Here is a 21206-nt window from a genome sequence, read left to right on the forward strand (position 1 = left end):
TGTGTACGAACACACTAATTATAATATTCATATCAAATTATAAATGCCTAATATTTATTCTATAAATTGATTAAACAATATTTCAAATATCTAATATTATTTTACACGCAACGCGTGTGATTCAGTCGCTAGTATAAATAAATGACTAAATAATGATTAACAAGCGTTCAATGAATTCAACATATTTTACTTAATTAGTTTATGCGTGATGCGCCACATCATTATTCAATCATACATCATATTGGGAAATAACTGGATGCTTTTGAGCCCCAGCGTTGCAATACAGCGTGGTAAGTTAAATATATTTGAATCAAATCTTTGCATATTTGCGTGGGCTATTGTGCATGGTTATTGAATTCAGGGATTGGGACTTTTAAAGATGTCGACGCCACCAGTGCAGGCAAATTCAATGGGCAACTGCAAAGAATACAAGCCTGAGTGCATCAGCCATGGCCAAGAAATACTGTTCTACACAGCAATGCCTTTGATTGCTTTCGGAATGGCTGGCCATTTGACTTCTTTTAACATGTTTTATTGTTTTTAGCCGAACTTCGATGACGGCACGTTTTGGAGCTTCTTTTTCAGTGTTTTAGCGTCTATAATCTTCAACACTGTCGTGGTATTTGGATTCCGTTTTGTCAAGCCATGGTCAATCCGAGTTGGGATTCCGGTCATATGTACTCTGGCCGACTCTTCTGTTTGTCAGTGGTTCGCGTTCTTACGCGTATTTTGGGCCACAAGGAAGTCCCGTAAAATGTTCCTTCTGAGTGTTTGTTTCAGCGATTTTGAAATTATTTCATCGATAACATCAAAATGAAAGTTGGTGAGTCAATCGACCCCCTAGAGATCCTGAGGATCTCTATGATATTAATGATCCAAGATTCTACTTGGTTCCTCACACAAAGAGCCTAAGGTCTTGAAAGCATTTGAAACCTGCTTGTCTTAGTGAGTTAGCCCCTTTTAAATTTAAGTTCATCTGATTGGTTCTTGACATAAATGCAGATGCTTGGATAAGGCAGCCACTGTAATACCAACACAACCTAGAGAGGAACAAAAAAACAAGATATGGAGACTTTGCACGGTGACAGAAGTCGAAGAGACAAAAGTCATCGTTCGTATGATTCCTGTCTGGATGACTTTCATCTTATGTGGCGTTGTTTCGGCGCTTGGAATCACCTTCTTCGTCGAGCAGTTGGAGAATCTCGATCAGAAAGTGTGGAGCCTCAGATTCCCACCATAGTTCTCTTATGGTTGTTCCAACAAGCCCAGAATCAAGTAACTAAACTCTACGCCAAATTTCAAAACTATCTTGCCAAATCAGGGCTTGTTGGAAGAACCTTAAGAGAACTATGGTTCTTATGCCTCGACCCTATTGTCTTGGCCGGAAAATAAGTTGTATATGTTGTCAAATATAGCATAAATAAATATTCGGAGTTAATTTCTCCCATAAAATCCATTTCTTTAACAAGAGAAAGAGAAAAAGGATGCAGAAAATATAAAGTACTTACTTGACTAGTAGGGAGGTTTCTTGTTGAGGGTTAGTGCGCTTTTTGGTCAACTGAGTGATAGAATCGTGCCTATGGCGATCGACACTAAACAAAGCGTGTTTTATGGGCCCACAACTTTGTTGGACCCGTACTTTGTTTTCATGAATTATAGGCCCACGTACAAGGTTACTTTCTTGAACCAATCGTCAGCGGAGCTAGCGGCTAGCTGGGTGATTCGTCAGATCTCGGATGAGTATTTGGTGATGTAACAATTGTTTTAATGCTAAAAATAGGATTTTATTGTCTAATATTTCGTCAACACTAACATTAAAATCCTACGTGAAAAAGAAACAATTTCCCGTTACACCAATTATTTATTTACCCATTCATTTGTTTGGTACATTTTATATTTTAGAGAAAATGGAATCACATGCAACAAAACATGTTGAAGAAGAATTATTGCGAACTCGGCGGCAGCATATATTTTTATCGCAACGCGTAAAAGACTTGCAAGTCAACGTCGCAGCTTCCTATGTGATTTTATGGGCATTAACTTTTAATTATACAACAACCTTGATTATTTTGNGAGAAAATGGAATCACATGCAACAAAACATGTTGAAGAAGAATTATTGCGAACTCGGCGGCAGCATATATTTTTATCGCAACGCGTAAAAGACTTGCAAGTCAACGTCGCAGCTTCCTATGTGATTTTATGGGCATTAACTTTTAATTATACAACAACCTTGATTATTTTGGAGCAAAAACTTGTGTGAGACGGTCTCACGGGTCGTATTTGTGAGACGGATATCTTATTTGAGTCATTCATGAAAAAGTATTACTTTTTATGCTAAGAATATTACTTATTATTATGAAGATGGGTAGGGTTGACCCGTCTCACAGATTAAGATCCGTGAGACGGTCTCACATGAGACCCACTATTATTTTGGTTGCTCGGAAAGTAAAAAGCACTTTCTCCCTTCAAAATTAAAGATGCAATTACACTATTTTATCATTTAAAAGTAATTTTTTCCCTTTCCAATTTTTAAATCAAACGATTATGACAGATACATTGTGTAAAAGTAAGGGTGGGAAGAAAATAATTAGAGGATACAAACCATATTTCACAAAATCAAAGATATTATTAATCGTATAAATTTTAATATCGACTACTTCCCCACGCTTTTCACCAAGAATGTTAATTTTCCGGCACACTTGCCTGAAGAGTTGACCTAAGAGAGGCGTGTTAAATCAGAGGTGTACTATTGATCAATTAGGTAGCTAATGAAGAGATAGTAGTAACATTATTTTTGGTACTTTAATAAAACACTTTCATACTATAGGATTGAGTTAGCTATTGATCCAATCCAAGTAGTTTGAGTACTATCTCGAGTCGAGTTCGAGTATTATCTTAGATTTGAGAACTTGTCCAGTACTAAAATTTTTGATTAATTATTTTATAGTTTTCAAGAGGGGTGAAACAATATTATAATTATCAAGCTAGAATAGAATTTTTTTTTTCTAAAGTGAGGGACGATCATCCATCTTTGGCTAGTCCATGACTCCCCCTATTGAGATACAAATCAAATAGTTATGGCTGTCATCTAAAATCTAATTCTCAAATTTATCACCCAACTAAATAATATAAAGTATTTATGTAACTCATATTGTATGATATGACAATAATATACGGATAAGATATCTCTTATTACACGTAAAAAAATTTGTATGTATGGATAATTACACAAAAGTTACTAGTGCTGCATGATTTCGAACCCCATATTGAAAAAATGTTAATTTGTTTTTCTTTCTTGTTCTAAACAGAATAAAACCAAATTGATGGCCGATTTTGGTTTTTTTTACGACTCCTGTTGGAGTTGACTCTAAACAAATTAAAAACTGCCAAATTCATTAAATTCAACGTGTTTTCGGTAGTCTCTGGTTTACGCGCAGCAATGAGTTCTATACGGCATCCGTTTTGCTTATAAAATCCCAAACTCTGCAACTAACTGAATTAGCCAGATTCACCAAATCCAGGAACTGTTCCATATCAAGAATCTTCAAGCTTTCTTTTCATTTGAATATCATTCATTCAGCAAGGAGAAATAGATATAAAGTTCATACATAAACTTTACAGAAGCGCCGAGTTTCACAATTCTTGGAGGCCATCTCAATGGCTACAGTTGGGAGAGTAGTAGGTAAGAACAGGCTGATTCTAAAAATCAGAACCCAGTTTTTGCTCTATAATTCTTTCTTTCTTTCTACTTGATCTGATATTGGTTAATTGCTTCCATGATTGACAGTTCTGTTATGGGTGGATATATTAGCCATGTACGCGATGTACGTAATGATGGCGTACTTAACCAACGTTTGGGATATTAGCTTCACCAAAGCCGCGGCAATTGTGAACATATTTTGGGGTTTAGTTACGGTATCGCCATTGTTTTTGACATTCATAGTTGACACCATATTGGGAAATTACTGGATGCTTTTGACCTCCAGCGTTGCTTACAGCGTGGTAAGTATAATATATTTGAATCAGATCTTTGCTTTTTTTTTTTTTGGGATTCATTTGAAAGGAATTGTGCATGATTATTGAATTCAGGGATTGGGACTATTGACGATGTCCACGCCGCCAGTGCTGGCGAATTCTATGGGCAACTGCAAAGAATACAAGCCTGAGTGTGTCGGCCATGGCCAAGAAGTGCTGTTCTACACGGCAATGGCTTTGATTGCTTTCGGAATGGCTGGCCATTTGACTTCTTTTAATACATTTTTAGCCGAACAAATGGTGGGAGACGAGGACGGTTTAGATGAGAGCACCTTTTGGAGATTCTTTTTCGGTGTTTTAGCGGTTATAATCGTCACCTTTGTTGCAGTACTGGGATTCCCTTATATCAAGCCGTGGTCGCTTCGATTTGGGATTCCTGCCATATGTACTCTGGTTGCCACTATCCTGTTTTTTAGTGGTTCGTGTTCTTACTCATACTTTAGGCCGCAGGGAAGCCCGATAACAATGTTCTTCCGAGTGTTTGTTGCTGCAACTTTGAAACTATTTCATCGATCCCCGAAAGATCCGGGGGACCTGTATGAGATTCATGATCCAAGATTGTACAATGCTCCTCATACAAGAAGTTTAAGGTTCATCTCTTTTGCCATACATAAGTACTTATCTGTTAAAACCATGTAGTTCATCAGACTGATTCTTGAAAAATAAATGCAGGTGCTTGGATAAGGCAGCCATTGTAATACCAACACAACCTCGAGAGGAACAAGAAAACAACATATGGAGACTTTGCACTGTGACAGAAATCGAAGAGACAAAAGTCATCATACGTATGATCCCTGTCTGGATGACTTTCATCTTATGTGGCGTTGTCTCAGCCCTCGGATTCACCTTCTTCGTCGCGCAATTGGAGCACCTCAATCCGAAAGTGGGACGCCTCAAAGTCCCCACTGTAGTTCTCTTATGGTTTTTCGAACAAGCCCAGAATCAGTTAGCCAAACTCTATATCAAATTCGCAAACTACTTAGCCAAATCAGGGCTAGGAAAGTTTGCTCCTTTCATCGGGATTGCCATATCGATGATAATAGCAATACTCTGCTGCATAACCGCGGCAAAAGTGGAGAAACATAGGCTCGAAGTGGTTCAAAAGCATGGTTTAGTCGACAAACCAGACGAAAGAATCCCAATGACCATGTTCTGGTTGCTTCCGCAGTTTGTTCTTCTTGGACTCTTTGAAGGTATCTTCAACTGCAGCGCAATTACCTTCTTCGTCGATCAGTCCCCCGTTTCGACGCAAAGATACTTGCCCGTATTCATTAGCGCTGTGTTCGGTGTGGGGATTCTTGGCAGTGTTCTTTCTGTTTTTTTGGTGGGAAAAGTGAGTGAAAGGGGTGGGAAAATGAACTGGTTTCAGAAGAATCTGAATGCGAGCAGAGTCGATAAGTATTACTGGACATTGGCTTGGCTGATGGGTATAAATCTTGTGGTGTATATAGTGGTTGCGTTGTTCTATCGGTACAAGGAGTCGGAGCTGGAAGAAGAACGACAGGCTCCGGAGTTCGGTGGGATTGAGGAGCCTTATGATGACAACTCCAGATGTTGGTGCTGCTGCTGTTAAATTTTCATGGTTTTATTTTAAAAAAAAATGAATTCGAAAATTAAATAAAACATTGATTTTTCTTACCTTATTTCTTGTAAGTAATGTTCTGTGTTTTTTTCTTATGATTTGATGAAGGTGAACAATGTAAATGTAGAACCAACTTGTCTATTTTGGCTCTACTAAATTATTCAGCTATGTATTGGATATCGAATTCTATTATTTCCACAAAATTTTCTTATCAAAGAGCTCATGTGAGACGATTTATAGTTCATTTGACATATGTTACGTTTCAAGTACTTAAGACTACGAGATCTTGAGTTTGAGATTCAATTATAATGATAAAATAGTATATTGTTAATTTATATTTGTATTAAAATATGAACTACTAAAAAAATCTCGTAACTTCCAATCAACTCCCGATTCTTAAGTTTCACAGATTTTCTTCTCTTGAAAAACTTTTTTAATACTTTAACTCAAATTATCATCTCAATCTTCCAACAATTGGTTGATTTCTGAAATGTCATATCAACCTTTCCAAGAATTGGTTGAAAGATATATATAAAAAAGACATCATTCCCCGATTAATCATTCCTTTTTTCCTAAATTTATAACTATAAAGTTCGACTATGTTTTTTTTAGCTATTCAAGTTTTTTTTAATAATCAAATGGTAGTATTTGGAAGAAATGTTTATATGTAAGTATTTTATATTGAAATTAATCATAATTATAATATAGGAATGTTGTTTAATTCTTTGCTTAAACTTTGGCGTCGGTTTTTTCTTCTCTACATATTCTATACTTGTGGTCACGGGGGTATGGCAGAGAGTTATCGGTGTAAGAAAAACGTGACACATATTAAAAGAAATAGCGTGTAGAAATTGAAATTGGCGACGGCAAAAAAAACTTAGATACGTACACGATTCTTCTTTTGACTCTTGGCTCCCGATACACTCATCGATGGTATGAGAAACGCCTATAAATAGAAGCGATTGAGGTCCATAAGCACACACACCTCGTAAGAAATATACACCATCTATCGTGAGGTTGGAGTGCTTAGAAGGCTTCAACCGGAAGGAAATCAGAAAACTTATAAATTCTCGATGGCTGGAGGTAATGTTCGATCCGCTTCCGCATATTGATTATCATGTTAATATATATGTAGAAACATGATTTTTGAGAAAAATTCTGACAATCGGAGCATAAATGTTCCACTTATGTTGTGAAAAGCTTTTGAATGTGAAAAGTTCAACCGAAAAAATCTCTAGGTTTAACGATAATAATTTTTTAAAGAATTTCTATAAATATATGTTTAAATTATTTTTTAAATATTTCCTAAAAATATAAGTTAGTAAAACAAAAAATTTTCGTACGGAAGAGGTATTCAAGATATTATACAGAAAGTGAAAAATTATCAAATTTAAAGCTTGGGTATAATAAAATGGGTCCCTTATCACGAGTCAATTTTAACTCATTTCTGTGTTATGTTCGTTCAATTTCTGTGAGGATTAATTATTATTTTATCGTTCGTAAGGTCAGAATATCTGAAGTTTCTTCGACTATAGAATCTAAAGATTGAACGTTTGTGTATATATATATATAATAAGAAGACTTTAACTTGTTAATATTAAATTACGTAAATATTATTGTGCATTGAATTTTGAAACGAGTTTTTTTACTGGTTCAAATGTTTTTTGTCTGCAGTTTTTTTTTATATATAATTAATACAAGACTTTTTGGTAAACTAATAACAATAATAAACGACTTTGGAACAATATTAAAAGGATCATAGTTGATTAATGGCATAATTGTTACGCGTCATTGACTCTATAAAATATGAAAAAATTATTGACCCTAATCTTCACTAAGTCCTTGCTCCATGAATTTGTTTTTCTCCAACAAATGTCTCTTCTCACGCACTCGATCTTGCCTCGATAATCAACTTGGGAAACTCCCGTAAATAGTTTGATCGTGTTTTAAATCACACTGTCAAAGCATATGGGATCTCATAATTGATTATTTTTATAATTTTTGAAAGAGTGCACGATATAATATCAAATTAGAATTTGTTTTTTTTTTAACTCGATTAAAAAGAATTTTGTAAACTAGGAGGCTGTTGTCTATCTTGTTTTATATATAAGAAAGATTATTTTATTTAAGTTTTTAAATAATTTAATTATGGTCAAAATATTTCATTAGTCTAGATATGAGATAAGAGAAAATAAATTAATAATAATAACTGGATTAAGATCATAAATATCTTCAGATTTGATTTATCATATCTCGAATAAACATTGCTAAAAGTTGTCAAATATCGAGTTTATCTATAATGGTTAGATAACATCTATAAATAATGGCTTACACCGCCCTAAATCAGTGCAATTATTCATTAATATATCGTCTCATTAATTGCATAAAAGTTCAGTAGATTTGTGTTTTATTTCAAACTCAATCATTTTAATGAAAATTGTTTTATATATTGGTTGGACTGCAAGAAGTTCAATTATTGAAATGAGGGTTGTTGAGATGCAATAATTGTCCGTTCTAAGAGAGCGATTAAACCTTGTTGTTTGGACGGTTGCAAAGTTTAAAAAACTTGATTTGCATTGTTATTATTAGGAAAAAATTTTGGTAAAACAACAAACCTTCAGTCCTACAATTGGTATCAGAGTCAATGTCACGAGTTGTATTCTCATTAATTACAATGAGGTAAGCGATCGAACTGTTGTGCTTTGACTTTTGTACGATTTAAAATATTTGAGTTGCGTCATTACCATCGATTATAATTTTTTATATAACGACAAACGACCGATCCTACACACGTGATAGAAGAAATCCAAAATTGGTAGTGTTTAATTTATTTCTTAACGAAAAGTATTGCGAGATGAAAATTTATATCTGCATAGAAGAAATCCAAAATTGTACTATTCTTGTAATTTAGGAAATGACATACTGGGGTGTATCAAAGATTAATAGTGAAATTTCGACCGAGAAAAAATTAGCACAAGTATCAACCAAAGTGACCTTCAAACTTCTGTACGTAAACCTTTCATTCCTTATTTGTGATGCAGCAGGGAAAATAATTCTTAATTGTTGGTAAAAAAATAAAAATAAAGCTGATTCACTAGCATCAGCTGCAGCAAAGGCCCGATGAATAGCACATAATGCAGCGTCTCTTCTGAGACCCGGACTTTTTATCATGATTTCTGCTTACAACTTAATCAACTACTGTATGAATAACATTTGTTGTATTAATCTTTACCAAAAGAAGTACACAGAACAGTTTTTACAATCTAACTCTTTTGACAACATTGCAAGAACACATACACATACACATGATATATATATATATAAAACGACTTGTTCATATTTAACTACGTGAAATTTGTTAATTTTATTTGAGTGATTAATTTGGGCACTTCCAAATAGTTCACAATTTAACTCAATCTATTAATCTAATATTGAACATTTGAAAAACAGAGCGATTGCAGCTTTGCTCAAAAGTTCAACGATATAGAAAAAGAAATGTGTCAAAAAACTTTAGAAGGGTGAAATAATTAATCTAACATTTAACATTCATCATTTAACCAATTTTCTTAGGATTTGTTAAAAGGGTGAAACATAGTGGTGACTGATATATGATCAAATGTTTGTTGTTTTACTAAAATTTATTGTTATTGGAAACGATGAAAGTCTAATCTTTAAAATTGTATGTCAATCTAACTACCATATGTCAGATCGCTATCATTAAGAGCAATTATCACGCCCAAATAGTTGAGTTGCATGGAATTTTTTTTATTTTAGGTTTAATAAATCAAATTACAAAAGATTTCAAATGAGCATGGTTATTGAATTGTGTTAAGTCAAACAACTACCCTGAAATTTTGAAGAATATTAAATTGTTAGAAACTTAGAACCCACAAACTTAAACAGGCTAGTAAAGTTTGGACCAAATCCTGCTGGGAAATAGCCTATTATTTACCACATACACCATCCGTCATTGTACACAATTTGTGCACGACTTCAAATCTAGATCTATGGTACAATTTTCTCGACGTGCAAGGGAAAGAAGTGAATGTTGCATTGCAAATATCGGAAGTTAATGCCCCGTATATTTTTATTTGGAAAACTACTACTACTACTACTACTACTACTACTATTATTATTATTATTATGACGTGGTTTCCAACAAAAAGTATCAAAATAAAAAATTATAATTTAGCGGACGAAAAATAAAAATTAACAAGTTATAATATGAAAATATAATGTATCGTAAAAGATCTCTACATTTCACTTCCCTTGTCTCCAAATTTTAAATTGATTTTTTTTATATTAATGTTATAATTAATCGACTGATAAAAATAACTAACTGAAATATAAAAGATCTCTACATTTCGCTTCCCTTGTCTCCAAATTTTAAATTGATTTTTTATATTAATTTTTTTATATTTATTGATTTAGGAAAATTATTTTTAAATTCATTAACCGTCCAATTTTTGGTTTGGATTCATTTAGTTTTCATAGTTTAATTTCGGTACATTAACTTTAAATTTTCATCTATTTTGGTCTAATTCCTGACATAACATCTGACAAATCATCAAATTTCGACAGTACACAAATATTTTTCGATGTCACGCCAGCATTTTCTGATGTCATGTCAGCAACTTGATCAAAATATGATTATATTTAAAATTAGTGTCCTGAAATTAAACTTTGAAATATTAATGGACCAAAATTCAAAATTGAACAAGTTATATATAGATTTCATATATATATTTATGTAATATATTTAAATAAATTAACATATTAATTGACTATATATATTCTAGTGCAAACTATATATATAGGAGGCATGGTGCAGCATGCCTCTTAGAATTTACATTATTCTTGCACCGAATGAAGAACGCAGCAATGAATGCCGTTTGAATTTGAAGTGGCTACATGCGTCTAAAATCTTGCATCTGATATATTTATAAAAAGGCTCTATATAAGCCACGCAGTCCAGTATCCCTCTCACCGCAATTCACAGGCTTGTCTCTCCAAAGCTAGTAAGTTGATCTAATTTTGATTTCGGTCGTTGTTTCTTTAGCAATTATAGTCATCTTTTCACCTCGATATCATGTGGTTGGCTTGGAATTTTGATCGCACATTAAATTATAACATTTTTCCTATTGCATTCTCAAGATTCCAGTTTGTTCAGAGCTCTTTAGTGATGGAAAGCCATGGAAATGTTGTACACAGAGGTTTGTTGCAAACTGGTGATTTGTACCAGGTAGTATCCTTCATTTCGACGCTTATAAATTTAGATTAAAATTGTCTGTTTTCGCAATTTTTACCATTTTATTAATGAATCACTTTGGATATTTTCTTGCACGGAATTAAAGTATTTACTGAAGACTAGTGTGTATCCACGCGAACCGGATTCGCTCAAACAGATAAGGGCCATCACTTCTACTCTTCCAAGGTATATCTACACTGCCAATTTTGTACGCTCTATTGCAAATTTGCAATATATGATGCGCTGCACCTTATACAGCCTCGGTTTTTTCCCGTATCAGGGCCATCATGGGCACATCACCGGATGTAGGGCAGTTGATGACTTTGCTCTTAAAGCTGATTAACCCGAAAAAGACGATTGAAATCGGCGTCTTCACCGGGTATTCCACGCTTCTAACTGCACAAAACATTCCTGAGGATGGAAAGGTCAAGTGTTTCTGTATAATTTTAGGGGAGAAGAGTTTTTTTTTTCATTAACAGATGTCCATTGTATTTACAAATTTTGTTTTACAATAACTTTTGATGCTATTTTGGTACAATTGTTGATGTGACACTGAAAATATTGATGTGACACTGAAAGTGATGACATGACATCAAAAAGTGTTACTTGTCAAATGTCATGCCAGCAAATTTATTGAAACAAAATAGTTGAAAATTAAACTTTAATGTAATAAAACAAAACCTTGATAACTTAATTAAACAAAACCATAAATTTAGACAAGTTGATGGACTATAAAAAAATCATTTTCCCTAATTTTAGTATAGCCGTTTATTGTGTGATGCAGATCATAGCCATTGACCACAACCGGAGCACTTACGAGATGGGATTGCCTGTTATTCAAAAGGCTGGCGTCGAGCACAAGATAAATTATATCGAGTCCGAAGCTCTTCCAGTTCTTGATAAGTTGTTACAAGACGTAAGGGTCTTATTTACCTGGAAACATATTAGTTTTTTTTATGACAAACGCTTCATCGTACAAAGTTTCTTCCTTCACTGACTTCTCATCTTCTTTTATGCAGCCTGTGAATCATGAGGCTTTCGACTTCGCCTTCGTAGATGCTGATAAAAACAATTATACAAATTACCATGAAAAGTTGTTGAAGCTTTTGAAACCCGGTGCCATAGTCATATACGATAACACGCTTTGGGGCGGATCGGTGGCCATGGCCGAGGATTCCGTCACAGCGAACAGGATAGGAATGAGAAAATATGCCATCGAGTTTAATGAATTTTTGGCAGCAGATACTCGTGTGCAGATTTCTCAAATTCCTGCAGGTGATGGGGTTACTATTTGCCGGCGTCTCTAAATCATTCGGGCGCATGATCCTAATTTCATATGGATAATTTTATACATTCAAGCGCAAATAAAGTAATAAGGTTCCTACCATTTTCACAATAAGGTATCAATTTGTTGGTACCACAGTTTATGTTTTAAAGATTGGATGATTGCTTTGTTTAGTAAGCTATCAAAATGTTGGTACCGCTTTATATTTCTATAGTTGGCAGGATGACTCTTTGGTTTAGTAAGAAATTGACAAACAATACATTTTTGCGTATTAATATCGTCGTCTTTGTTAGTCTTTTTTAGTTTTTCGTCTCTTAATCCTAAAATTTGGTCTTAATACAATAATTTCGTTAATTTTTTAAATCATTTTTCATCACGTGGCAACAGACAAACTAACATATTTGACACAATGTTAATGACGTTTGGTGTCATGTCACCATTTATTAAAAAAAAAACTAAAAGTAAAGTAATTGCCAGTTTATTACATAAGACCAAACAGAGGAAACAAGTAATCAAAAATATACGAGGCTAGCTCTCTCTTGGGTTAAAAACTAATATAGATGAGTATCCGGTTAAAATCGTACCGAATTTTCTAAAATCGAATTAACCGAACTCTTTTCGACATACCGATTTGAACGAACTTTACTAAAAAAACGTAAAACGTTTATATTGATTGATAACTGAATTAACTTAACTTTTAGATTTTTTTAAAAAAAAAATCTAGTTTTTTTAAAAATCAATATAAAAACCAAATTAAATAAATTTAATTTTTATTTATTAAAAATATATATTTTTAAGTCTAGTTCTATTTTTCGATAAAATTTTATTAGAAATTTATAATATTTATATATTATAATTGTATTAGAAAACTTATCGATATATTATTTTTTATTATTATAAAAGTTCTATTGTTCGGTTAACCGAAGTTTTATATTAAAACCTGAAATCGAATAGAATCGAATCGAACTAATCGATGTTTTAAAAAATTAAAATCGAACTTCTAAATAAATCGAACAGATTTTTCAAATTAATTCAGTTCAACTGGTTATTTTTGTTGAAAATGATATTTTTGCTCACCCTTGGACTGAATTGCATTTGCCCTTATCTTGAATCCAAAATGGATTTTCAACTTTTTTTTTAACTATAAGGAATTATTCATGTCAAATGACAAAAGCGGTTCACATTATATTTTAAAACCAACAATTTAAAAAAATTAATGCATAGATTTAGACATTCAAACAATTGATAAATCATAAAATAACATATATACTATGATTTACATTGGAATTTTGAAAATTTATTTACTTTATTTCTCTCTAAATCAATCTTTATAAATGTGCACTAATTCATACTAAAAATTTAAAATTCTATAAAATTTTAGTATTAATATAAATCAAATAAAGATCTAATATAATATGTAATAACTACATATTAACTCACTTTAATATATTTGCGTATATATTCGAAGCTTCAAACTAATTTTAAATTTTAACTTATATTAAATCTTTTAATCCTTTAATCGAAATGCGGAAAAAGTCATATCTGATTATAAGTATTTGTATAAAATCTTTAAAAAAAATTCATATTTAAAAATTTTCTTATATTTACACCAACAAAGTAAAACTAAATAAAAACACAAAAATAAAGTATGGCTAAAAATAGTACTCATAAATTTAAAAAAAAAAAATTTAGATAGTGTATTCGCTGCAAATATTTAGTTCAAACAATAATTTCTCTCTTCCTAATTTCAACAACTAGTCCTTCTATATTCAGTTTTTAGACCCGCTTAATTAAGATCAAATTAATTACCCTGGGCCTAATCAACGTTTTGCCCTTTTTTTTTTTAAAAAAATATTTCACTAAAATACGAAATTCACAATTACAAATTATTACATTTTACACAAACAGGCAGTAAGCAAAATGTTTATATCAATAAATGAATGGATATTGTAAACTCTTAGGCTATGTTTGGTAGCCATGATCAGGGAATGATTATTAAATAATCATCATTTATCTCGCATTTGGTTCATTTTTTATTTAGTCTGCAGGCCTTTGATTATGATTGAAAGTTCGCACTATTCATGTTATTTGTGTGATTAAATGACCCTCATCAAAAGGTGTGATAATGTATAATTTTTGAATAATAATCATGATAAGATTGTATATTGACCATAATACCCTTGAATTGTTCTTCAATATAATATGAAAATAAAAATTAGTGAAAATTTAATAATTAATATAATATTTAAATTTTTATTATATTTTTTTATAAATTAATTTCATATATTTTTATTATTTTCAATCATTTTAAAGAAAATAAATTGTAATGCAAATCTATCTTAAATTAAATTTTTATAAATTTGTAATCTTGTTAATTAATTCTTTTATGAAAATAAATATTTATTAAATTCTAATTTATTTTGTTTAATGATTTAAATTATTTTTAATAAATGTAAATTATAATTACAAATATTTAATTATCTATCCAATTATTTTAAGAATATATATTTAATTAGCACTTGGGGCATTTTGATTATTACAATAAAATTTATAAAATTAATTCATCATTTTAAAAGCATACCAAACGCTATGTTATTTATGCCACCATATTATTAATCCATATCTCTTATTTTTTAATCACTCTAATTACTAATCATTTATTTATCTCATCACACCTACCAAACAGAGCCTTAGAGATATCGAGAAATTGGATTTTGATTTTTTCTAAAAATATCACTTATAAGTTAAAATCGAACGAATTCGAAATTAACTTTATACAATATAGATTGATCGAACCTGCAGTATGATATATCGATTGATTGACAATTTGGATCGCATTAGTTTTATATGCTTATTATTTTCTCTATTCGCAATATATAGTATGATAGTACAGGTCTCTTGACAACTTTCCGACACTGTATTATTGATAAATAACCAAAGACTATAGATAAGAAAATCTTATATTATATTTCGACCGATGGATTTGAAGTTAAGAATTTCAAATTCATAAGAATAAATTTATTTGTTTGTTTGGAAAAATATAGTTGGAAATAATATATTTCAAATCTTAAATAATTATTTTTCGATTCATTCGATGACATGGAGTCATTTAAAATTATCCTCTAAAATAATTTATCAAATCCAAATCTTTCAATCCAAACACAATTTTAAGAGGATTAAGCTCTCAATTTTGATTGTTGTTGCACATTTTCCTTCTTACATTCATGCCACACCCACCGTACATAAATATAACCAATAGCTCAATAATTTAGTGGGTCGCCATCATTTCTTTATTTTTTTCATACCAAATTTTGTTGCTAGCTGGTGCATATATATATCTTTCGTGGGGTACCATGAAGAACCACGATAGAGAGAGATTACTTTATGCCACAGGATCTATTCAGGGTGCTTTTTTAATTCCTTCTTTTAATAATCATTAATGTTTGAATCAATTTTTAGATCATTATGAATCAAGGTATCTGAATCAAATGACAACAAGAATAAATAACTAACACAAACATTATGGTTATGTCTTGATTGATAAATTTGATTTGAAATGAAAGACTTGATTTTGATGATTGATTAGGAGATGAATTTCAAATGACATTCAATTAAGATATATTTGAAATCAACTACAATTAATGTTTAAATTACATAATTTCATATAAAATTTATTTTAAATGCACTTAAATCCAGTCTATACAAGACAAAAAATTTGAAATTAAAATATTTAAAATTTATAAATTAAAATTCATCGATCCAGCACAATCTATTTTTTTTTTTAAAAAAAATACAGGTTGTCAGATTAGGTATATGGTATAAATATACCGAGGGTAATATGGTCACATCAGAATAAAGTAATAAACTTTTTTAGTGTTCACGCTTGCGAAAACTCGAATCCTTTTTTAACAAGGAGTGGGGTTAGTTTGACATTCCACCAAAAGGGCTGGGCTGTACCTTTTGTGAGCGAGAGAGACAATCATTTTAGGGCCGTCTCTCACATGAGCTCAAAAAAAAAAAAAAAAATCCTTCTCCTAAATAAGGGGAAGTTGGTGAAAAATCTCCAACCAAAACATTTATTTGGGTTCACTCCCTACCCACAAAATTGTGGTACTATGTCATACAAATTGTCGTACACTTCATGTGGAAATGTGGTACACTTCATGTGAAAATGTGGTACTAAAAAAGTACCCAGGGACTGAACACAAAAAAAAACGGCGGCTGGGGAGTTAAGTCCAATTTCCCGCCTAAATAATACGTGCATTGGACATTGACCCATTAAAAACATGATTAAATATGATGATTGTATTCGTTTTGGATTTAATCAAATTATGTAGAACCCAAACAATAAAGCTACATGGCTCATTAATTAAATTTTTAAAAATTTTGTATGCGTAAATTGATAATGTTTGTCCAATATATTTATTATTTTATTTTGTCTCAACTCATGTGTTAAATTTTTATACTTTACTTGTCGTTTATTTGGCCTCTTTTCTTGAATTTATGTAGTTGGACCCATTTCAAAAAATAAAACACAAAAAATTGTGATACTTACCTATTTTACATATCTTTATTTTTATTTTCTTGAATAAAATATTATATTTATTATTTAAAATAAATCATATATTATTACAATATTGGTTCATTATATTTATCATTTTGTTATTTTGATAGTTATATTGATAAATTTCAATTTTAGCAACATATCTGACAATTTTTGTCAATGTCAATCTTTTTCCAATATAATTGTTCATATGACATTGCATTACGTTAGAGCTATGTTGATGTTGTGACGCACGAAGAAAAAAATCGCAAAGAGATAAATATATAACTCGTAAAATATAGTTTCCTTATATTTATTGTTTGGTTATTTTTAATTTGCAAACTGAGCTTTCCGATTATTTATCACAACAAGATTTTTTTTAACATATCGTCTCAGGTCCTGTGAACCACAGATACGACTATGCAAAAGGGCTCGTTGAAATGGTTATTCTCATCTTTGGTTGCCTAGTGGGTGCGGTGAGGGTGACCTAAACATGTTCAAAAAGGTTTTTTTTTATGAACTGTATAAACTTTTCAAGATTTAGTCTATAATTAGCATGGCTGGGCAATGGCTTATTAATTCAAGCTCGAGAGAAAATACTCCAAGTTGAACGCTTTGAGCTTGAACTTGATTCGAGTAGTTTTGAGTAACTTGAGTTTAAACCCCATTTTTAGAGCATCAAGCTAAGCTTGACTCGGTTGCCTGACGAAAAGGAGAGCCAAATAAGCAACAATTAATGAAACTTCAAGAAATCAAGAAATTCTTATCTAAACTTGAAGAATAACGTCAAGAATTTCTAGATGCTCGTAAATACCCTTGGCCCACATTAGATTGAATTGTAATGATTCTAATTAGATACACTGACTAAGGTCAAGGATAGTGTCATTAAATTTACGAACATGACATGTTAAACAATAGCGTTATTTTGTACAGATGTAATTAATGATTTAATTATTAGACGTTCATGTCCATATCCCACTTTATTAAGGGGAAAATTTTCAACTTTTAAAGGTTCCAATCATTCTATTGCGGTGAGGACAAAAAAGAAGATAATCCCAGTAAAAGTGAGAGATCTTGTTGAATGTCAATTCCCTTGGTAGTTAATTCAATAAACATTTCTTTGTAAGCCAAGATGAGTTTTTTTTTAATATATATATATATGTTAACCTGAGTAGGTTCCTAAGGTTTATGTTATGCTATACCCAGAATTTTACATGGAATCGCATCAACCAATTAGATTGTGTAGGCCCCTATATTTTTTGAGGGTCAACTCCTTGAACTAAAGGAGAAATTCACCGTGTGTAACATAGAATAAGTTTGTTACAAATTGGAAAAGAATCAGAGAAAGGAGCTTATCAGATAATGCGACAAGCAGTGTGCGCAGATTCTCTTCAATAGTCATTGAATCAGGATATAAAGGACAAGCTTTTCTTGTGCCCACGATTTCTTTTGAGCAACACATGATGCTAGCATAGCAAAGATTTTTTATTACCGTGGAGATTGTTAAAGTTGGAAGATTTTTTAATTAAAATCATACTTTCTTGAAATATATGATTCATAAAAATTAAAATTCATTTATTTACTCGAAATTTAAGAGGAAAAGAATAGTATCCACAAGCATTACACATTTCCAATGGTCTAAACTAACATCTCAAGAATCGTGATCGCCCTATCAACTGGAAAGAACAATTTTCTCGATCGCTCTGTCAATCTTGATGCTTCCATCATTTCGTGCCAAGTTTTCGAAAAACTGTAATAGATTAATGGCACACTGGCTAGCTTCTTCGGCATCAAGCATTGAAATGCTGGAAGTCCAAGAAATTCAAGACCTCCGTTAGCATGCTCGATTTAACGATACCGGGTGGACTGCATATGAAACATTGTACCGTGATGTTCCAACCCGATTCCCGGTAATTTACTCATCTGTATACTATGTTCTTGCAGATTCAGCCCAAAAGGAGGAGCCCCTTGAAAACGCATCATTGCTCCTGGATTCATGCCCGAACTAAATTGCTGTTGTTTCGTCGAGGTCGAATTCTGCGGTGAACCGCACGTATCTTTTCCCGGTGAATCCGATTGATTAGTTTCTTGAATATTCACAGTGGTGATATCGTGTATACTCGACCTTCTCTTGTCTTTCCCTCCCGAAAGTTGCCTGATGAAATACTTTTGCGCATGGCTAGCGACCTGTGTCGGAGTTCTGGTTGTCACGAAATTGCGAGAAATATTCCTCCAATCACCTTTACCATACTTCTTCAGTCCCAAAAGAAACTGCCTGTGGATCAAAAACAAGAACTTAACAAAAAATTTAATAATTCCCGAGCTCGAGATCAGTACAAAGTTCAGAACAAGATTTAGTTTACCTGTGTTCTTCCTCAGTCCAGGGCACCCCTTTCTTTCTTTCATGGACGGAACACCGAATCCCGGCGGCGTTCCTTTTCCCGACAGGGGAATACAATTGTTTACCGACCCATTCCAATGTGAATGAATTGGCGTATCCCGGAACTGGAATCAAGCCCGCTTCTATATCGCTGACATCTTCCACCAATTCCTTGTACTGTTTAATCACATTGTTCACTGTTTTCCCAGGGATCATGGCCGCAACATTGTCCCACCGGTCCGGCGTATCTCTGTCGTATATCGCAAGGGCATCCTCGAATTTCTTGTTCTCCTCAGGGGTCCAATACTGGATTACCTTGTTTTCCTCAAATAACCAGCTCGAGTTCTTGATATTCGGTGCAAGAGACAGGATTGCCATTTCCCTGTTCATTTCTTCTGGCTTTTCCAAAAGGGCCGATCAAAGTAGGGAAACAGAGTTCAGAGTTGAAGGGAGATATATAGAGGGATTCTTTTTGTAGGAATCTGCGAAAGGAGAAGACCCCCTAACTTTGCAAACCCAAGAAGATTTTGCAAGAGAATTGTTGAAAAAAGGCAGATCTTGCTTGGGAATTAACACGAGGCAGAAAAACATTGATGATTACCAAGTAAAAGAGACACAAAGATAACCAACCTACTACAAAACTCTGTATAAAGCTGTCATTTTGTCTGCTCAACAATGGAGGAAATTGAAAGAAAATGGAAAAAATTGAGCATTAAGACACACTTATAATCCAGATTCGGAATTTAAAATTTAAAATGAGAAAGATAACCGGGAACACTTGAACTTTCGGGAAAGTTAGGCTTTTTCAGGGCGTAAAACTCAGTGATGAATGGTTTCTTATAGAAGAAGAGAGATGAACGGTGTTTGTGAATGATTGGATAGAGTGGTGGAGGAGGGGCCGCAGCTGACTTGATTTTATTTATTATATTGTTTTTGAGAGAGAGAAGGAAACAGAAAGTGGTGGCCAATCAAATGAAGAAAAGGACAATCTGTGCCTATACATGTCATGTGAAAACTTATATATTTTATTTGAACAATTTTTATTATTATTATTTTATGTAATTTTTGTTTTTTTAGAATACATTTCATGTAATTCAACTATTTAAATTGTAGTATTTCATTTTATTTTGTGTATCATAAAATTTGTCACATGTGTGTGTAAGTTTGTGTATATATATGCGTGTGTGTGTGTGTATATGTGTGTGTGTTTGGAGATGTCGATCTTTAGTGATATGATTATCTATCCTTGTAGTTATGAAAAACATAATTTTTTTTTTAAAAAAAACAGATATATACATATTAAATCACTAGACTTATCTTTGGAAATTTTTTTAAAAAAATGTTAAAGCGAATTAAAAAAACAAATTCACCAAATTTTTTTAAAAAAATACCATCAAATTGTAAATAAAAAGGAATTTTCAAAAATATTGAAAAATGTGTATAACCAACATTCAAATGTTTTTAAGAAATTGTAATTAGAGATGTAATACAAATTTGGTTTATTTTTTAATTATATATGCTTTTTCTATATGCATTACGTCGTGTGAGAATTTGTTGGTCAGTGATATCACATAAATTATATTTCAATATTTTTAATTGAAAAGGTATTTTAAAACTTTAAATAATGAAAATTTTAATACAATTTTTTTTTTGGAATTTTAAGAAAATTGAATTTTAAAAAATTATGTAAATGACATATAAATGATGCATTAATATATACATATATATATATAGACATATATATATATATACATACACACACACACACATATACTCACACACACATATAATTGTATCTTAGAGGAAGAAAAATTTTGTAATATACTAATAGCAATATGTATAGCAGATCTTATTGATTAAATCACTTTATTCGTTTGATTATAATTCTTGAAAAAATGGCTCATTCTAACACTAATTATATCTAGGAAGGAATACGCAGCTGATTAATTTTGTTACCGATCAAATTGAATTACAGAAATCGACTATACAATTTTTCTTAACAAAATCGAACCCATAAATTTTTTTAAAAAAAAATTTAAATAAACCGAAAAAATCAGTTATTTTATCTATATTCAAAATTAACTATTCTTCTTAGAAAATATCAAAATAATGAAGAAATCTAATAAATTAA

General features: G+C 31.9%; 4 protein-coding genes across 6 annotated transcripts in view; 3 read left to right on the top strand and 1 right to left on the bottom strand.

The window, feature by feature from the left end:
* The window catches only part of LOC140957962 (uncharacterized), a 6092-nt gene extending 4852 nt beyond the window's left edge, over positions 1 to 1240 (top strand). Inside the window, exons 2-4 of the mRNA XM_073415377.1 lie at positions 274 to 290; positions 362 to 528; positions 1003 to 1240. Of these exons, the coding sequence (XP_073271478.1) occupies positions 274 to 290; positions 362 to 528; positions 1003 to 1240 (422 nt within the window). The remainder of the gene's footprint in view (positions 1 to 273; positions 291 to 361; positions 529 to 1002) is intronic.
* The window catches only part of LOC140971100 (cation-dependent phenylpropanoid and flavonoid 8-O-methyltransferase 1-like), a 46937-nt gene extending 34510 nt beyond the window's left edge, over positions 1 to 12427 (top strand). The window contains exons 1-6 of one of the 3 annotated variants that reach the window (XM_073433179.1): positions 10619 to 10637; positions 10792 to 10861; positions 10974 to 11053; positions 11148 to 11292; positions 11652 to 11783; positions 11887 to 12427. In XM_073433179.1, coding sequence (XP_073289280.1) covers positions 10802 to 10861; positions 10974 to 11053; positions 11148 to 11292; positions 11652 to 11783; positions 11887 to 12174 — 705 coding nt within the window. In that variant the 5' untranslated portion in view covers positions 10619 to 10637; positions 10792 to 10801 and the 3' untranslated portion in view covers positions 12175 to 12427. Of the gene's footprint in view, positions 1 to 10618; positions 10638 to 10724; positions 10862 to 10973; positions 11054 to 11147; positions 11293 to 11651; positions 11784 to 11886 lie in introns of those variants that run through there. The other 2 variants (XM_073433178.1, XM_073433177.1) reach the window with 2 other exon arrangements.
* Positions 3421 to 5786, top strand: LOC140971093 (protein NRT1/ PTR FAMILY 5.5-like). The gene is made up of 4 exons (XM_073433170.1): positions 3421 to 3684; positions 3790 to 4004; positions 4092 to 4627; positions 4710 to 5786. The coding sequence occupies exons 1-4, from the start codon at positions 3660 to 3662 to the stop codon at positions 5608 to 5610; spliced, it is 1677 nt and encodes a 558-aa protein (XP_073289271.1). The 5' UTR covers positions 3421 to 3659; the 3' UTR covers positions 5611 to 5786.
* A 5822-nt stretch (positions 12428 to 18249) lies between the features above and the next one.
* Positions 18250 to 20000, bottom strand: LOC140971097 (transcription factor DIVARICATA-like). The gene is made up of 2 exons (XM_073433173.1): positions 19059 to 20000; positions 18250 to 18970 (listed from the first exon to the last, which is right to left on the bottom strand). Exons 1-2 carry the CDS (start codon positions 19463 to 19465, stop codon positions 18544 to 18546), a joined length of 834 nt encoding a protein of 277 aa, XP_073289274.1. The 5' UTR covers positions 19466 to 20000; the 3' UTR covers positions 18250 to 18543.
* Between the last annotated feature and the right edge of the window lie 1206 nt (positions 20001 to 21206).

This window comes from Primulina huaijiensis, chromosome 2, assembly GCF_012295235.1.
Source record: "Primulina huaijiensis isolate GDHJ02 chromosome 2, ASM1229523v2, whole genome shotgun sequence".
NCBI classification, from domain to species: Eukaryota; Viridiplantae; Streptophyta; class Magnoliopsida; order Lamiales; family Gesneriaceae; genus Primulina; species Primulina huaijiensis.

Coding starts and splice junctions, on each gene's coding strand:
- LOC140971093 (XM_073433170.1), top strand. CDS start 3,660: ATGGCTACAGTTGGGAGAGTAGTAG. Junction 3,685..3,789: donor TACAGTTGGGAGAGTAGTAG/GTAAGAACAGGC, acceptor CATGATTGACAG/TTCTGTTATGGGTGGATATA. Junction 4,005..4,091: donor CCAGCGTTGCTTACAGCGTG/GTAAGTATAATA, acceptor TATTGAATTCAG/GGATTGGGACTATTGACGAT.
- LOC140971097 (XM_073433173.1), bottom strand. CDS start 19,465: ATGAACAGGGAAATGGCAATCCTGTCTCTTGCACCGAATATCAAGAAC. Junction 18,971..19,058: donor TGGACTGAGGAAGAACACAG/GTAAACTAAATC, acceptor TTTGATCCACAG/GCAGTTTCTTTTGGGACTGA.